The 17198-nt window shown below is 50.3% G+C and overlaps 1 protein-coding gene across 3 annotated transcripts; it reads right to left on the reverse strand.

The window, feature by feature from the left end:
• Positions 1-500: 500 nt before the first annotated feature.
• Positions 501-17035, reverse strand: LOC134040113 (rho guanine nucleotide exchange factor TIAM1-like). 3 transcript variants are annotated; one of them, XM_062486349.1, is made up of 15 exons: positions 16955-17035; positions 14815-15027; positions 13962-14095; positions 6863-7093; positions 6480-6548; positions 6091-6216; positions 5794-5902; positions 5464-5643; positions 5160-5278; positions 4938-5046; positions 4265-4323; positions 3823-3919; positions 3414-3501; positions 3131-3303; positions 501-3026 (listed from the first exon to the last, which is right to left on the reverse strand). In XM_062486349.1, the coding sequence occupies exons 2-15, from the start codon at positions 14966-14968 to the stop codon at positions 2344-2346; spliced, it is 2331 nt and encodes a 776-aa protein (XP_062342333.1). In that variant the 5' UTR covers positions 14969-15027; positions 16955-17035; the 3' UTR covers positions 501-2343. The 3 variants fall into 3 exon arrangements, with proteins under 3 accessions (XP_062342333.1, XP_062342335.1, XP_062342334.1); XM_062486351.1 differs by lacking the exons at positions 13962-14095; positions 14815-15027; positions 16955-17035 and adding an exon at positions 10683-10777; XM_062486350.1 differs by lacking the exons at positions 13962-14095; positions 14815-15027; positions 16955-17035 and adding an exon at positions 9305-9724.
• Between the last annotated feature and the right edge of the window lie 163 nt (positions 17036-17198).

Here is a 17198-nt window from a genome sequence, read left to right on the forward strand (position 1 = left end):
CTGTGATTCCGCAGCAAGATTAATTTCCTATGCGAGTGTAGAATAGCAAAATGGGGCAGAATTCACAAGCTGTCGAATGATTCGTTTCTGAGCCTATTTTCTGTCAACAGTTAGTATTGATCACAATGATCAAATAAAATAATACAATAAACTTATGAACTGTATTTTAGAATATTTTTGGACAAGAAATTAAGTAGGCTAGTAGCTTAACTATAACATATGACAGAATGTTACCTGACCTTATAAATTCACTATAAATGCTCATGCCAGGTAGGTACTGTGAACTAACAATGTATTCCAAACAGCAAAGGGACAAGCTCCCCTTGAGATTGAATATGGTTGATTATCGTCACCTACTGGACAAGGTACAGACCTACATCTCTCAACAGTTCACATTAAAGCACCATTCACAAGAGTGCATATCAACACCATCTAGTGGCCTTGTGCCATCTTAACACCCTTTTACATGCACAATGCACATACAAGACACAAAAGCCAAATACGTTTAGAAAATTTATTCCATGATCATAAGAATAAGAATAATATTAATAATAGCAATAATAACAATGACAATAATAATAATAATGATAATACACAGTCCTATGTACCAACACAGTTTAAAAATGCAAAGGGAAAAGTCAAGGATCTCACACAAGTCTCACCTCTATACACACGTGATTGTACTTCACAATCTCAGGGATAGGTCCTACTGGTTAAAAAATACAGTTTTGTTGTCACCCTGTGTGCTAAACCTAACAAGTCATCATGATAAACAGAAGAGAACAACATCAAACCTTTCGAAGCTTCTTTCATAGAAGCCTGTATCTGGATGTAACATATTTTCAGAGTATCAGCATCATCTTAAACATCCACAGTTGCAACTCGTGGTTAATTATTGAGCGAGAGTATTTGTATGTACAGTATTTGTAAGTATGTAGGTTTGAGACAGCACAGCTTAGTGGGAGAATCTAGTACTGCAATTCAAGTTGGAAGGAAAGTGAGAGATTTCTGAGTGTGTTTCTTCTGTCATGCTGTTGATGAAAGCAGACAGACCAGAGACCCTTATTCACAAAGCAAGAGTAGGACCTTAGATCAGATCGTTACACAGTCCATATTATCCATTATCTGCAGTTATCAATGTCATCTAATTGTTAAGACTGATCTTAGTTCAGCAGTCTCATGCTCTGAGATATTGTGTGGGTGTTGGCCCAGGAACAGCTGTGTTAGGGTAGAGCAGGGTTATGGTTCCATACTGAAACTAAAGCCGATAGGTCAGTAATTAGCCAGGGTTTGTGTTCTGTCTAAATCAATTCAAAGAAAATTCAAGTAAAACAGGATTGGTATATTTATTATGATTATTAGTTCATCTTTTGATGAGAAGAGTCGGATATTAATACTGGATAGTTGAATTGCATGTCAATAGAAGCGTCAACACTGGTAAAATCAGCAGATTTTATCTACAGGCAAAACCAATGCTTAAAATGATATGAGAAACATGGATGTGTTCCAAAGAAATGCTCATTTTACGAAAAAAAAAAAAAAAAAAAAGGTAGGTAGGTAGGTAGGTGGACGACGTTGTGCTAATGTGCTCCCGGACATTCACAGGAATGCAGCCGCTAATCAGTAAAACAGTGAAAGCGCAGTAAAGCTAGCAGAGTTTCAGTATACACAGCAGTCTTAAGCCAAAAGCCCCTGAAGAAAGATTCAGTTGAACACACAGCCCTTGAGTGTTACAAGATACAAGCACAGTTTCAGAGTCAGAAGCAAAATAAGACCCACATTCCTGTGTTTAAAACAAGGTCCCTTTTTGGCAACAAGGTCAAAGTCGAGTGATTTCTAGTGGTCGAGCGTGTGTGTGCGTGTGGATGGTACGGTAAGCTGCCTGGAGTCTCTGATTCTCGCTTTGTGTTGGTGTGCGTGTACACATGCACGCGTGTTATCCAGTTCATAGATCCGGTGACTGTTCCACAGGTGAGTAAACACTCAGAGTGTGTGTGTGTGTGTGTGTGTGTACGACTGACCTGGCCACCACACCACCTGGTTCAAAGCTGGGGCCACGAAACGGCTGAACACTGGAGCATCGTACAGTGTCCCTGGATTGTCAGCACAATGGAGGGGATGTGGAGGAATGGAGGGGTGGAGGGGAGAGGCGGGGGCGGAGGGGGGAGTAAGGTGGACATTAAAAGGAGAAGGCCTTTTTCCTTCTGTACTCGTCTCGTCCTCAGAAACCTCCTTTCTTAAAGCTTGAGTGAACAAACACAGTCACATTTCTGCTTTTCAATCAATAAATCAATCAATCAATCAAATCAAATCAAACAATCTCTCCATGGCAACTTCTCCCCTTCAGAAGACATCACTGTTGCGTCCGTTGGCATAATCGTCCCGTCGCACCCAAATGACATCACAGTCTCCCTCTGTGGCCCCCTCCACGGCACACTGCTTCCTGAGGGCGCTCAGCTTCATCGGGGAGGCCTGGGGCCGCTGGGCGGGGGCGCACGGCGACAGGGAGGACCCCTCCCCTGTAGGAGGGGTTGTGGCCTCAAACTCCTCCCCCTGGTCTCTCGGGGCACCACCTCCTCCCCCCTCCTGGTTCCCCACCTCCCTCCCATAGATCTTCTCCTCCTCCTCCTCCTCCGCGTCCCTCTCCGCTCCCTCTGTCCTCTCCTCCTCCAGAGACAGGCCCTCCAGCCTCCCATCCAGGTTGCCGGGTTCCGCCGACGGCGCCCTGACCGACTTGCAGTACTCGTCGTCGTCGCTCAAAATGTCCGTCTCCTTCACGGGCTCCTCCTCCCCCCCCCGTGGCCCCTGGTCGTCGTAGCGGCCCAGGTCAAACTGCTCCTCCACCCAGCGGTCGGTGTCCCCCCCGCCCTGGGACTTGTGAGCCTGGAGCAGGGGGTGCTCGGAGGGCGGCTGGGAGGGGTCCGAGTCGCCGCCGTTGTTGTTGCCGTGGAAAACGATGTCGGTGTCGATGGTGAAGCGGTTTCTCACCAGCTTCCTGCGGCCCAGGGTCCGAGAAGGTGCCGAGACTGAACACACAAAGAAGAGTTGTGTTTACAGTATTACAGACAAGCGTGTGTGTGTATGTCGTTGTTGCTGTCTGTAAGGAGGTACAGTAAGCAAGACATCTCACCGGCTCTGTTCATGGCGGGACGCGCTCCTTTGAGGGCGCAGAGGCGCTTGCCTCCGAAGGGCACGTACTGCTGATTGGGCGGCAGGGACTCGGTCTTCAGCAGCTGGCGCCTCTGCTTGTCCCTCAGGATGGAGTGGACCGCCTTCAGGAAGTCCTTCTTACTCTCTGGAGAACTGGGGGGACGACACACACACACGCACGGCGTGCGTCAGTCCAGCCGTCTGCCCGACGTGGCTCTGCATTGCCGATGCGGCGCGGGTGTGATGTCATGACGACCACTCACCTGCAGCACAGGTGGAAGGTTCTCTCCGGCCTTCCCTCGGACTCGGATCGCACGTGGACGATCTCGCACACCGCCGTGCCCTCAGAGTCTACACCAGACCAGACAGGACGGGGTGAGGTTGGGTTACAGACACGAATGCAGTGTATTTTTAAAAATCATGAAATCATCAGTTGGTTTCCTGTTTGTGGTCATTAAGGAAAAGGAAGGAAGTTCTACTGGCTCCAGTCACAGGGTCTAATCCCTGGAGGAGGGTTTGGTTTGGGTTAGCAACCCCTCAGGCAGGGGTAAAGACCTCATGGGGAAGAGGTTGGGTTCTGACCCGTCTCATGGGACGGGATCTGGAACAATCCTACTGTACGGCCCTTGGAGGGCTCCACCTATCAGAGTGTGTGGGTTTGGAAAGACGTACTGGCGAGAGCGCGGACTTGAAGGGAATCCGTGGAGATCATGTGACGGAAGCGGAATGGATCCCTCTCATCTGACACGGACGCCCGATGAGAGGCGCCCTGGAACACACACACACACGCACAGTTACATAAGGAGCCGATATCTACAGACTCCATGTTACAGAAATAGACTCTCTTTTGATACTGCATCAGTGCAATCCAGGTTATCTATTCCCCTCTCTCTCCTCCACACTGGCATTACTTCGCCTACTGTTTCTCCGAGAAGAGCTTTGACCATGATATGTGGGCGGCCTCAATGTGCCTGTTCAAAAATAAAAGCTTTGCGGGGAAAACAGCTTTGCCAAAGTATCCCCAGCCCCCCCCCCCCCCCCCGTAGACAACTCCTCTGCAAAGCTAGAGAAAAGAAAATGCTTCTCAAATGAAACGGGGGAAAACAGCACTCACAATCTTCTTCCTCTGCTTGGAGCAGTCCTTGTAAACAAAGACAACAGCCGTCTTGAACACTGGAGGCAGGAGAGAGACGGATGGGAGAGGGAGACAAAAGAGAGAGAACGAGACGAGCATTAGTTGAACGATAACACTTCAATTCATCACAGAGCCCCATCAGATTTAGCCCAGCTCAACCTTGGGAGCATTGCACCCATGAAAGCTTTTAGAGAGCGACAGCACTTGAGGAAAGCGCCGGCACACTTTGGTGACATGTGACCACAGACATGACATGGCCAAGAGCCAAAGCTCTTTCCCTCACTGTCCCCTTGTCAGAGAGAAAATTCCAACTGAATATAATATTTATATCTTAAAACAGTGTGTGGATGGACTAGGCTCTCCAAGAAAACATCACTAAAGGGGCTTGTTAACCCTAGCAGAAGGGTTCAAACTCCATCCATGCAGAAGAAGTGGCAGACCCTTCAAAGTAAGCAACATAAATAGCTCATATGGGGGAAAAAAACCCTGAAGAAATAGGTCTATCACAAGCACTTTTCCAACCTCACTCTTCCAGCCCAGTAATGTTTCTAAGCTGGGTAACATATTTGATGGATACATCATGAATATTTGAAAGCTCAGTCATTCTAGGCCCCACTAAGATCCCCAGTCTGTAGTACAAGTCAAGCCCCACCGAAGGCTGCCAGCTCTGGGTCCTTCTTGCTCTTGACCAGGGAGGAGGGAGCGTTGATCCAGATCACTGTGGCATGAAGCAGGAGATCCCCCATGGAGAGATCAGCCACCTGGGAGAGAGAGAGACAGGAGATAAGACAAAGAGAGACGGAGATTAAAGAGACGATAGAAACATAAAAAAAGACGAATTTCCTCAAGTGCACATCCCTGCCACCCTCCTCACCTCCTTCTTGTCTGCAGTCTGCTCGTTGATGAGCTGGTCGAACACCGCTCCGTACTCCTCATGCAGCTTCTGCATCTCGTTGATGTGGCTGGCCACCTTGTTCATCGCCTTCATCGCCACTGAGGAAGAGGAGGAGGGGGTTCAACACAACCATGTCGGGATGTACGGTACACAAAAAAACAACGACAAGTGGATGTGTTTAACGGGATGGACTGATGATGTACACATGCGCGAGCACATTCGCGAGAGTTTTCCTCAGAAACACACACTCACACACACACACACACACACACACAGGTCGTACCATCCAGGTGGTAGTGCTCGTCGCTGTCAGGGTCGGTGAGCGAGTACAGCTCCCGCAGCAGCAGGGGGTACTTGAGGACCCTCTGGATGGGCTTGATCAGGTAGGACTCCAGGGTGGACGAGTGCTGCTGTCTGGGGTTCCTCTCCGCCAGGAAGGCCTTGAACTCGGGGTCCGTCTTAGCTGGACGGGGCAGGACGCACGCAGACACACAGCTATGAGAACCCGGGTACTCTCTGGGTGGTTGTACAACTATGACAGGCTTCCGACATTACAACAGGTCCTCTCCATCCCATCTTCAGCTAGAACGATTGACCTCGTACTGTGTCGTACCTTTGGCCAGGACCTTGGGCACCTTGGTGTGGCTGGCACAGAAGGCGCTGTAGATCTTGAAGCGGTCAGCGTAGTAGAGGAAGGAGCCACCCAGTGAGAACAGCACTTTCTACACAGAGAGAGAAGGAAGACGTACCTTTAGTCCAGTCCTACAGTCCACTCATCAAAGTTGTTTTTGAACCTCGAATGGTTTTTCTAGTTCTTTAGGAGGTGTAGACAGTTGCGTTGTCTCTATGAGAAGAGCCAGTGTCTCTCTGACAGTGTGCTGGAGGTGAAGCATGTGGCCGTGCTCCTTACCTTAAACTGCTCCACCCTCTCCAGGCGCTCCAACTCGGGCACCAGCCTGGTCCCATCCTCCAGGGTCCTCAGGAACTCCACCTGGAACTCCACCATCTCCCCCAGGTTGCCAAACAGCACGTCCAGCTGGAAGACACACACACACACACACACACAAAGTAAAAACCTTGTCATCATGGCCCACAGTACATCTCTCTACAACATCATCTCTGGCTATTGTATTAGTAGAAATGGAGCCGTTGTCTTTACAGTGGCTGACCTGGTTTGGAGTACTATTGATGCCACAGAGGAACGAACAGAGCAGATCATGGTCTGTCTTTAACGTACTAGAGTACTCCCTGGAGCTTCTATCGGTCCCTCCCTGTGTGGTGCTCTGCACAGTGCCTCACCTCATCCTGGGAGAGGAACCTCTCCTTCTGTAGAGGCGTCAGGTAGCGCTCAATCAGGCAGCTCAGATCCTGCAACACACACAGTCCAACGTTCAGCGCGTGCGGGTGCGTGCGTGCGTGGGTGTGCGTCTTGTCACCACAGGTGAGTCGAACGCAGCAGGCTTTGCCAGCAGTACGTCTGGGATTAATATCTGTCCGTGCCAATCAACAAAGCTTCCACACCAGGTGCGAGCCAAATCCTTTAGCAAGCGAGCCAGCGAAACGGTGTCGTCGCGCGCACGCACACGAGCAGAAACACGCACGCACACGTGCTCACACCCACACACACACATCCGCACCGACATAACAGGCTGGAACCGCATCCGTGCTTAATGAACACTGACTTTGACGTAGGTCCGCTCGGTCTCCACCAGTTCGTTGATGACCTTGCGTAGCTTGTCTGCATGGGAGAGCTGCCTCTGGGTGGCCGTGCCCGTGGCCATCGGGGGTGGCATGGCCGACACGGGGCTGGGGGGGAGGGACGAGGAGGACGAGGAGGAGGACGAGGACACGGGGCCCTCTGGGGTATTCATGTCGTGGAGGCTGCGGCAGAAAGCAGTCACCTGCTCTGTACTCTGTGGAGGGAGAAGGCGAGGGGGCGAGGGAGGGAGACAGAAGAGGAGAAAGAGAGAGAGAGAAAGGAAAAGGGAGCGCAAATAACATGGGGTTAACAAAAGGCCAATTTGAGTCTGAATTTCTGCATTCAGTAATGAAAAGAAGCGCGTACATAAATTCAATATCCATCTCTCTTAATCACCATCTCCTACGCACACTCAACGCTAATTTCCTTCAGACACAAAAGAACATCCATCCACACACTGGAGGAGTCAGAATATGACAGGATCTTGGGTATTAGCAGACAATCCACTGAACTACACTTGGTGTTGGCAACCACACACACACACACACACACACCCTAAAGCTATTCCACAGAGAGGGAACACCACGCCCTAAGCTTTACTGCATCACCAAACAGTCCTAGGCAGGAGCTGACATGCTAGTCGTACCAGTTAGATGAAGCAGGAGGTGGCACGCTCCTCAAACACCTCACACACACACACGCACACACCCTCGGAATACATCTGTCAGTCCCTGTGGTCCAAGAAAAGGATTACGCAATACACAACCTGTTCATTTAAGGGGGGGGGGGGGGATGTGGATGGTCAGACTAGACACACAAACAAATAATATCAAACGTGTGGGACCATGAAGATGGATCCGACCACATCCGTGTCTTCGACAGTTCAGAGGCCTGGGAGAAAAACAGGGAACGAAAGAGCCAGTGTGGGTTTCAGAGAGGGAGGGGGAGAAGAGAGGGGGGGGAAGAAAGGAGGGAGCGTGGGAGATGGCGTACGTCGTTTGAAGCCGCATTTGACAGCTTCTCCCTGAGAAAGATGGGAGAAGGAGAGAAAAAAGAACACAGAGCAGAGAGAACACGCTCTCACACAGGCCCAAATAGAACATGCTGTCTAGCAGGACCGGCAAGTTCATGATGACAGCACACTCCCCCAGCTGAAGAGCTCGGATGAGACGGTTCGGGCTGTACTGCTCTCAGCTCTCAAACCAAGGAAATCACACTCCTACGCAAGATCAGCGCGTGCGCGCGCGCGTACACACACACACCCCAACCACTTTATGGGCTTACGGGCTCTCATGAGTGTTTTTATCATATTAAACACGTTTCACATTATTGTTAGTAATCCCTGGAGTGGTATGGTTTTCGGTTTCTCAAGCCCTGGTTGATGAGGGTGAGCTATAATCAGCCATGGTCAGTTTCAAACTAAAGGAGAACCCAGAAGTTAGCAGCACCTAGATACAGACATAATTTACACTGTATCATTGTTTTACCCAACCAAATGACCCTCAGGACGAGCAGGTTCATGCCTGGTCAGACCCAGGCAGTCGAGCCCAGAGAAGGTAGAAGCCCTGGTAGAGGTTCCCATAGATGCCACAGTCTCTGTAGACTGTTTATTTGCTGTCATCGGAGATAACACGGTCTGTTTACTGTGTGCGCTGACAGCCGTTTAGCATGAGAGCTCTTCGAGCCGGGTCACCGCTTGTCAGTCTTGATTGCATGGCTTGTCTCGTGTGGACTGGAGCATTCAGACTGCGTTCCACTGTGGTATTCCACACACAGCCATAAACAAACACACGCACGCAGCCCAATTCCCTTGCGATTACATTTCTCCTTCTTGGAGTAAAACCAGCTTTACCAAGGAAATACTGCAGTGTGCACCCACTAACTCCACCCACATGCCCTGTACATGGCATACGCAGAGGATCAAAGTCAATTGGGTTGGAGCACAGAAAGTGTTCAAATGCCAGAGACTTGATGTCAGTACTTTGGAGCGCTGATGGAGCCAGAGGTGGCGTTGGGTTGGAGAGGCAGATGGAGAAACGAAAAGAATCCAAAAGGATGGAGGGATGGAGGGAGGAGAGGCCAGCACAGTCACTGCACAACTCTGTTGGCAAGGACACAGGCGAGAATAGTCGCTAGATAACCATGGCAGAGAAGACGGAAGTGTCAAAGCACACACACACACACACTTGTCAAAGATGGATGAGTGTATGAAGAGGACAGCACGCCAAAGCCAAGCAGTACGGCGTGTACCCAGATAAGAATGGAGGAGCCTGTCTTTGTAAAACACTCTGTACATGTGCTGCATCCATCACTTACATAAAACCACAATAGATCAGATCAACACACAAACCTCACTCTGCAAGCACACACACACACACACACCTTCACAAAAACATACCCACACACACACAGCAGGGATGCTTACCAGCTGCAGCATGCTGGAGAGAGATTCAGAGCGTTTACCATTTCTACTCCTCCGGAGGACTGACATACTGGAGGAGATGGAGCTGGGGTCACACTGAGATGCCAGGTGTGTGTGTGTCTTCCCCCCTGGTCCTGGTTGACTACCTCTCTACTCTGAGTCACTCTCTTCGTATGCAGGTGCAGAAACGGGCTGCGTTCAAGGTCTGTCCCGGTAGGTTTGTAAACCGATGCTACGTAGCACTATCTGCAGAGTCCATCTACAATGTAACACTCCCGAATGCAGTCAACAGCTGCGCAATGCTGGGGTACACTACTGCACGCAGAAGGAGAGGAGTAGCGACTACGCAACACTGCAGAACGAAGCAGAACAGCCCCGGCAAGGCTAGTTGAGGGGGAAGCAGAGCTGGAGCAAAAGAACATGCTGGTTCTCTTCAGTCTTCTACAGAGTCAATCATCTCAGCCTCCTTCTCTCTCTCCCTCCCTCCTGTCCTCCCTCCCTCCCTCTTTATATCTCGCCTCCGCATCCTGTCCTGTGTCATCCCTCTATTTACACCTCTCTCTCTCTCTCTCTCTCTCTCCGAGTTCCGTCTCCCCCTGCTATATCTCTCGCCCTCTCTCTCCGAGTTCTGTCCCCCCCCGCTATATCTCTGTCGCCATGTCTTCAGCCGGGGTATAAGGAGCAGTGTGTTATACAGGCCACAGGAGAAATACTGCTAAATAACAACAACAACAACAGTGACATGCTCTTCAGAGAGACGAGGGGAGGGAGTGATGAAACAGACAGAAGGGGAGGGGAAGGCAGGAGGCTGCACGCACACACACACACAGTGTGGGCGGTGAGTGGCAAAGCCTCCCATCCTAGCAGAGCGGCTGTGGAGATGATCAGAGCTTAGAAGGACTGATAATCACACAGAGAGAGTGAGAGAGAGACAGAGAGACAGAGAGAGAGACACAGAGACAGTAAGAGAGAAGGAGAAAGGAAGAGAGAAAACAGGTCAGCAAAGAACCTCAGGCGTGTTTTGGGAGTGCCTATAGGTCATACTTTGAGTAGCACACGTTGTTACATGTCTGTTAGAGCTCAGGAACGTGTCAAAGGCAACCACTCACACACTGGGCTGTCTGGAGGTGCAGTTGCATAACCAGTGCATTTATGGTTGAGATATAGATCCCCTCACAGCTCCCGTTCTGCCCTTGAACAATAAGACGCACACACACAAACACACACACACACACACGAATGCAGCCACACATTAGCGTTTGTCACCCCACTGCATGGCGTCTCCAGACAACTCGGAAAACCCCCCGAAAGGAACACGAGGGACGATCAGAAGACAGGAAAGAGGTGGGGAGTGTGAAGGAGAGAGAGAGAGCGATCCTACCTTTTCCCTGGTCAGCCCTGCGCACACAATCTTCCGATGCCAGTCTCGCACAGAGGAGAGCGAGAGAGCGAGAAAGACAGAGAGACAAATAGCGAGAGAGAGAGACAAATAGCGCGCGAGAGAGAGTGAGAGAGAGAGAGAGAGACAGAGAGAGAGGAGGAGTGGAGAATAGGGGCGAGTAAAAACCTGTCCTCCCGCACACCCACCCACATTATGGAATCTGAGAGGTAGACACGCAGTCCAGAAAAACATTTACACACACACACACTGAGACAGCAGAATAATGCCAAGCCAGTCGACCCGATGTCATCCATGATGCATCGTGTCATTTTTCGAATGTGCACTGTATGTACATGTGCACTGCTCATGGCACAGTTGAGGGGCTTTGCTCTTATCACAGACAGACCCATGGGACACGGGAAGGGCATCGCTTCCTTCCCTTGAGAAGGAGGCGTCCCCCTTATCACCACACACACACACACACACACACACTTCCAAAGTATAGAGATCATTCTTTTCTAGTGAAACATACAAATCCACAAATCCCTGCATGGAATGACGGGAGACATTTTATGAGACTATCTTACACACACACACACACACACACACACACACACACACACACACACACACACACACACACACACAGGCACACGCGTGCACTAAGACTGTATTATTGGATGGGTCGTCATGACATGAATCTCTGTAATCTAAAAAAGGTTTAAAATCCTGTAGAGCCGTTCTTCATATCTTCCTCCATTCCTGCCTAGTATGCAATTTATTATTATGGATCATACCTAAAACGATGTTCATTGGTTTCTGGTAAGATATTATATAAATCGAGCTATTTTCCTTTTTTTACCAAGGCACCATTTCTCTGCATCGCCATTATTGATATTATCTAACTTGGATACACAAATGGGGACACCAGCCTATCTGAAGTACAGTGATGCTTCCCTCTAGTGGTGGCCCAGGGGAACGACAGCCAGAAAGGCCAGACAGGCTGTATCTAGACAGGACAGGAAGGTGACTGGTAAAGATGAAGAGACAATAAGATGGGAAATTGAGAGACTGAAATGGGAGGAGAAGACAAGAATAAAGATAGCAAAAGCAGCCAGTTAGCCAGACAACCAGTCAGTCCACCAGCCAGCCAGCCAGCCAGTCCCTGTTAACCACTATCATCATTGTTATCTCAGACAAGGCGTCCCCTTCCCTTGTTAGTGGGTCTTATCAAGCAGCTCTCCTAATAAACAGCTCTCGGTCTGTCTCCTGCAGCCAGACGCTCGTCTCGTCTACAAGATCTGAAGCAGCCAGGAGAGAATCTACAATTATAATACATTTAAAAAGTTGGGGGCTGTGTCCGGGGGGGTGCTGTGTCTGGGGTGCCGTGTCTGGAAATTGTTAAATTGTTGTGAGAACGAGCCCGACTAGACGCGACCTGGATGAAGATCACCACAACACTGGAGCAGCAGCAGCTGAGGGGAGCCGGGGGGGTCAACGTCAGCAGGCTCATGTTCGTGGAGAGGAGCAGGGACAGCAGGGGATGTGCAGGAGGACGGGAGGGAGAGGCGGAGAGGGAGCCGGGACAGAGGAGAGAGGGAGGAGAACGAGGTGAGTCGAGGACAGAATAGAGAGGAGGGTGGAAATGTAATGAGGATAGAGTGGAGGACGAAAAAAGGAGGAAGGAGACAGGAAATAGCATGACCCTGAACTACTGACTTAGAGGGACGTGTGGCAAGGAGGCAGATGGTGAGAGAGAGAGAGAGAGACAAAAAAAGAGAACAAGGACATGAAGAGGCAGATGGAGAGAAGAGGGTGGGGGGGAGGAATGTGAGACCAAGAGGGACAGAGAGGACAAAGAATAGACAGTAGAGAAGCAGAGGGGAGAGAGAGAGAGAGAAAGCTCAGGAGAACAGCGAACCTGTCTAGGACTCCCATCTTCCCTGCAGTGTTCCGCAGAGCTCTCTAATGGGATAAATACACTAGGCAACATGTCATGACAAACAAGTTTCTCCCAGGCTAGTTAACACTGTGAAGTCAAACGCTATCCTATCCCGCCCCTGAGATCTTGCTCTTTTGTCTATCGTCCGACCTGTCTGGGATACGGACTGGGAACTGGAAAATCGTTTCCGTTGGTTACTGGTTGTCAGCCATTGCCGTGGTAATGGGGGCGACAGCCGTATCCAAGGGAGATCGTCTGGCGCTGGGCGCCTCACAGGAATCACCGTGCCGACCGTGATCAGACAAGACATAATCTTAATTAGATAGTGGCAGTGTTCACTCTCCCTGTCAATCTCTCACACATACGTACACACGCGCGCACTCGGCAAGCACGCACACACACACACACACACACACACATATCCTTGCACAGACATTTTTCAGTGGACAAATGTGTACAGGGATTTGTGTAAGCAGGGCAGAATTTTTGGGCTTATCTATCTTCATTTATTAGTGTGAGACATGAGTGTGTGTGAGACTGTGTGTGATAATGTGTGTGAGACTGTGTGTGAGACTGTGTGTGAGACTGTGTGTGAGACTGTGTGTGAGACTGTGTGTGAGAGTGTGAGTGTTTGTACTGGCCGTAGATCCTCCCATCTGTCGTCCCGAGACAGCCAATCAAACGACCTCTCTTCAAAAGGTCGCCACTATCACACGAGAAAAAGACTGAACGGACCGAACGTCCCCGCCTCACACTGGCTATCGCTTTCCTCTCTGGCTAATAACACACACTCACACACACGACCCGCCTGAGGTCATCTTTAAAAGACAAGAGATTACCCAGATCTTCCAAAGCAAGTATACTCCTTACTAAAGACATCCATTGTAAAACTATGGCAATTCAAGAATGTCTTTCCATCTCTCACATACACCACACACACTGTATACATACACACACACTGTACACACACACACACACACTTCTACATAACCTAGGGTCAGAAACGAGAGCGAGTGAGGCCAGCAGGATTACCGATGACATCCCTGACATCCCATTATCCCTCTCTCCTTCCCAGCTGGAATGAGATCAAGTGGAGCAGCATGAACATGTCCCTCACCCCAGCACCCCACCGCCCCCCCTCCCAACACCCCCATCCCACCCCCCTGCCCCCCACAACCACCCCCCTGCCCCCCACCCCCCCCGCGGTGACACAGGACTGGAGCAAAGCCCAGCAGTCACCCTCCCAAACAACCTTAAAAACGTCCCAGCCGGGGTCAAGGAGGTTACACCACATCATACTGACACTGCAATGTGCCAGATGTGTGTGTGTCCTGTACCTTGTGTGCCGTCTCTGTGCATGGGCCCTCCTCCAGGGGGGCTCCGGGGCGCTCAGAGGCCAGGTGAGGCCCCTCATCCATGCTGTCCTCTGGGCTCTCCACCGTCAGCCCTGACACCTCATCCAGAATGTCCTCTGGGGAGAGGGAGGGGAGAGAGAGAGCGAGAGAGAGCGAGAGAGAGCGAGAGCGAGCGAGATCGAGCGAGCGAGCGAGAAAATTGGAAAGAGAGAGAAAAAGAACAAGGGAGTTAATAAAGAAGGGATGGACTGGTCGGGGTGTCACAGTACCATATAGCTGTCCGTCAGTCTGCGTTGGCGCTTGGCCGCTGCATAGCGACAGCCCCACACTGCTAACAGCTCCACATGAATATTAATACAGCTATGCTCTTTTAAAAACAACACAGACTTGTCAGCCAGTGCGATGCACTAAAACCGTTAAGGAATACAAATGACGTCCTTGCATTCGGAGAGAAGTAAACACACACACACACACAGTCCAGAGGTCAGATCCAAGCTGTCGACTGCCTGCAGCTTGGCTATTAGACAGCCTGCATGCATAATCAGACGACCTGTTTCCCCCCACACATATTCTTTCCCCTTCACCCCTACATCTGCTCTCTCTCTCCTGGCAGGGAAAGCTGGACGGACACAGGTGGACAGATCAGCTTCAGGGAAGTAGCCTTCACCAGAGCAGAAATACTGTTCACGGTTCCCTCCTGAGGTACGCTTGTTACAACTCACCCCTGGAACCACGCAACCAACCGAGCAGTCCCAAAATGGGGAAACTTGGAGACAAATCAAGCCCACCCAAAACCCATTACTAGCTGCGTCTCCCATTCAACCAGTGTGTTTACCTTGGCTCTGAGAGAAGATGTCCGTGCAGAGGTCCTGCTCTCCGTCCGAGCGTCGGGGGGGCAGGACGCAGAGCAGGGAGGCGTCCAGGTGGGGCAGGGTGCTGACGCTCAAGGTCAGGGCGGGGTTCACGAACGCCGTCCGCATGTCTGACATGCCCAGAGCCGACGCTGGTTTACCGTTCAGCAGGAGAATCTCATCCCCAGATCTCAGACCTGCAGAGGGAAGGAGGGAGTGAGAGGGAAGAAAGGAGAGAGAGACGGATGGAGAAAGACAGTGAGAGAAGCAGACAGAAAGAGAGCGAGAGAGAAGCAGACAGAGAAAGAGATTCACTTTATTTAGGGGAAGGAATGTCTTAATGTAAAATGTACACCAACAAGGTGTAGGTGCCAGAAAAGGACACACAAACACACACACACACACACACAGTCTTCCCTGTGGGCCATTGGAAACCAGTCAAAGAACTACAAATGGAATTACAGTACAAATAAACACTACGTGCAGAGAGAGGGAGAGTCTGTGTTGTCAGTCATCTGGCTCGTGTCTGTTGGTGCCTTTCCAGTAGCTTGACAGCTAACAACTCAGTTATTTACTTTTCAACAAAATCACTTGCTTGTTTGCTTAACGTAACTATGGATCTGACAAGACAACTGTAGAATAGAAGCCTGATCTGATGCTATCCCATAACCTACAGATCACAGCTTGGTTTACCAACCACACCATAGCCCCTCCCTTCCACCACCTGCACCCCACTCACTTGATTGGCAATTAGCTCTCAATCAACCAGCCAATTAGCAGATAGGATTTGCAATAACACTGAGTGACCGTGACAACAGTTAAGATTCCACAGAGCTCCTGAGCCCTACACACAGGAGCCAGACAAAGACAAGCTTACTGTACCACACACACACACACACACACCAAACAGGAACATCAGTCTTCTTATCCCTGGACCAGACTTCAATCTCATTTTATATCCCTTAATAGAATAGCAGACAGCCTGCAACACTGAGATATGTCTGGGCTAATATGAGTATGGCAATGCATGCCCACACACACACACACACACACACACACAAGCAAACACACGCACACACCCATACACTGTCCCACACACATACACGCACACACAAGCAAACACACATGCACACACCCTTTTGCACTCCCACACACATGCACACACACACACTTTGCCTTGGGCCGTGACCCAGTTGTCTAGGATGTGAAATGTCAGCTGTAGCTAAGAATCTTTATGGGACAAAAGAGAGTTAACCCTTTGGCCACATAAATGTGTGTGTGTGTATGTATGTGTGAGGGAGCAGGGTAGGTTGATGTCATTAAGACAGAGAAAGAGAGAGAGAGAGACAAAGATAGAGATGTGGAAAGAGAGAGAGTCCTCCAGGGCTATTTGTCCAGAGCTGCCCTGGATTCTCAGTAGTCCCTCCAGCATTTATACCATACCCTCCCACCCCCCCAACCCCTCTCCATCCCTCACTGTCCCTCTCTCCATTTCATGATTCAGTGAATACACTCCAAATGGAGGTCTAGAAGGATTGTCTGGCAGCCACGAGGCCTTTGCTGTTTCTTCCGTCCTGTAGAGAGTAAGTCAACGCCTCTGGCTAGTGCCCCTCCTGCTAGCCTCATTTAGCATGCTAATGCAGGATGCAGGCTCCTGCTAGTTCCTAGCTCAGGGCCACAGCAGTAAATCACGTCAACACTCTACTGTGTACCCTTTCTCTGTCTCTCGCTCTCTCTTTCTGTGTTTCTGTTCTGTTGTTTGTCTCTCTCTGTCTCTCTTCGCCTCTCTCTCTCTCTCCCTTTCTCTCTCTCTCTCTCTCTCTCTCTCTCTCTCTCTCTCTCTCTCTCTCTTCTCTCTCTCTCTCTCTCTCTCTCTCTCTCTCTCTCTCTCTCTCTCTCTCCTCTCTCTCTCTCTCTCTCTCTCTCTCTCTCTCTCTCTCTCTCTCTCTCTCTCTCTTGTCAGCTGAGATGGTCATGACACCGAAGGTACCGCAGGACCTACAAGCTATGCGCGTGTGGGCGGAGAACAATCCCTTTCTTTTACGCTACTCATTCATCAGCACGCTGGGGGAGGAAGGGGAGAGGAGGAGGAGGAGGAGGAGGAGGAAGGGGAGGAACACCGACCTTTGGCAGCAGCCAGTCCTCCAACCTTCACCTCGGTGACGTGAAGCTGCTGAGTTCCCTCCTCATCCACCACGGCGACGGAGAAACTACGCACACACACACACGCGCACGCAGAAAGGGACAAAGAGGAAGGGGGGGAGAGAAAAGACAAGTGTTATTCCATGGAGGGCATTGTCAGCCAGAATGTCAAGTATGTACACGTGATGTATTCTCCATCGGCGTGGAGGGGAGCGACCCTGTGATC

The sequence above is a fragment of the Osmerus eperlanus genome, chromosome 19, assembly GCF_963692335.1.
Source record: "Osmerus eperlanus chromosome 19, fOsmEpe2.1, whole genome shotgun sequence".
Lineage (NCBI taxonomy): Eukaryota > Metazoa > Chordata > Actinopteri > Osmeriformes > Osmeridae > Osmerus > Osmerus eperlanus.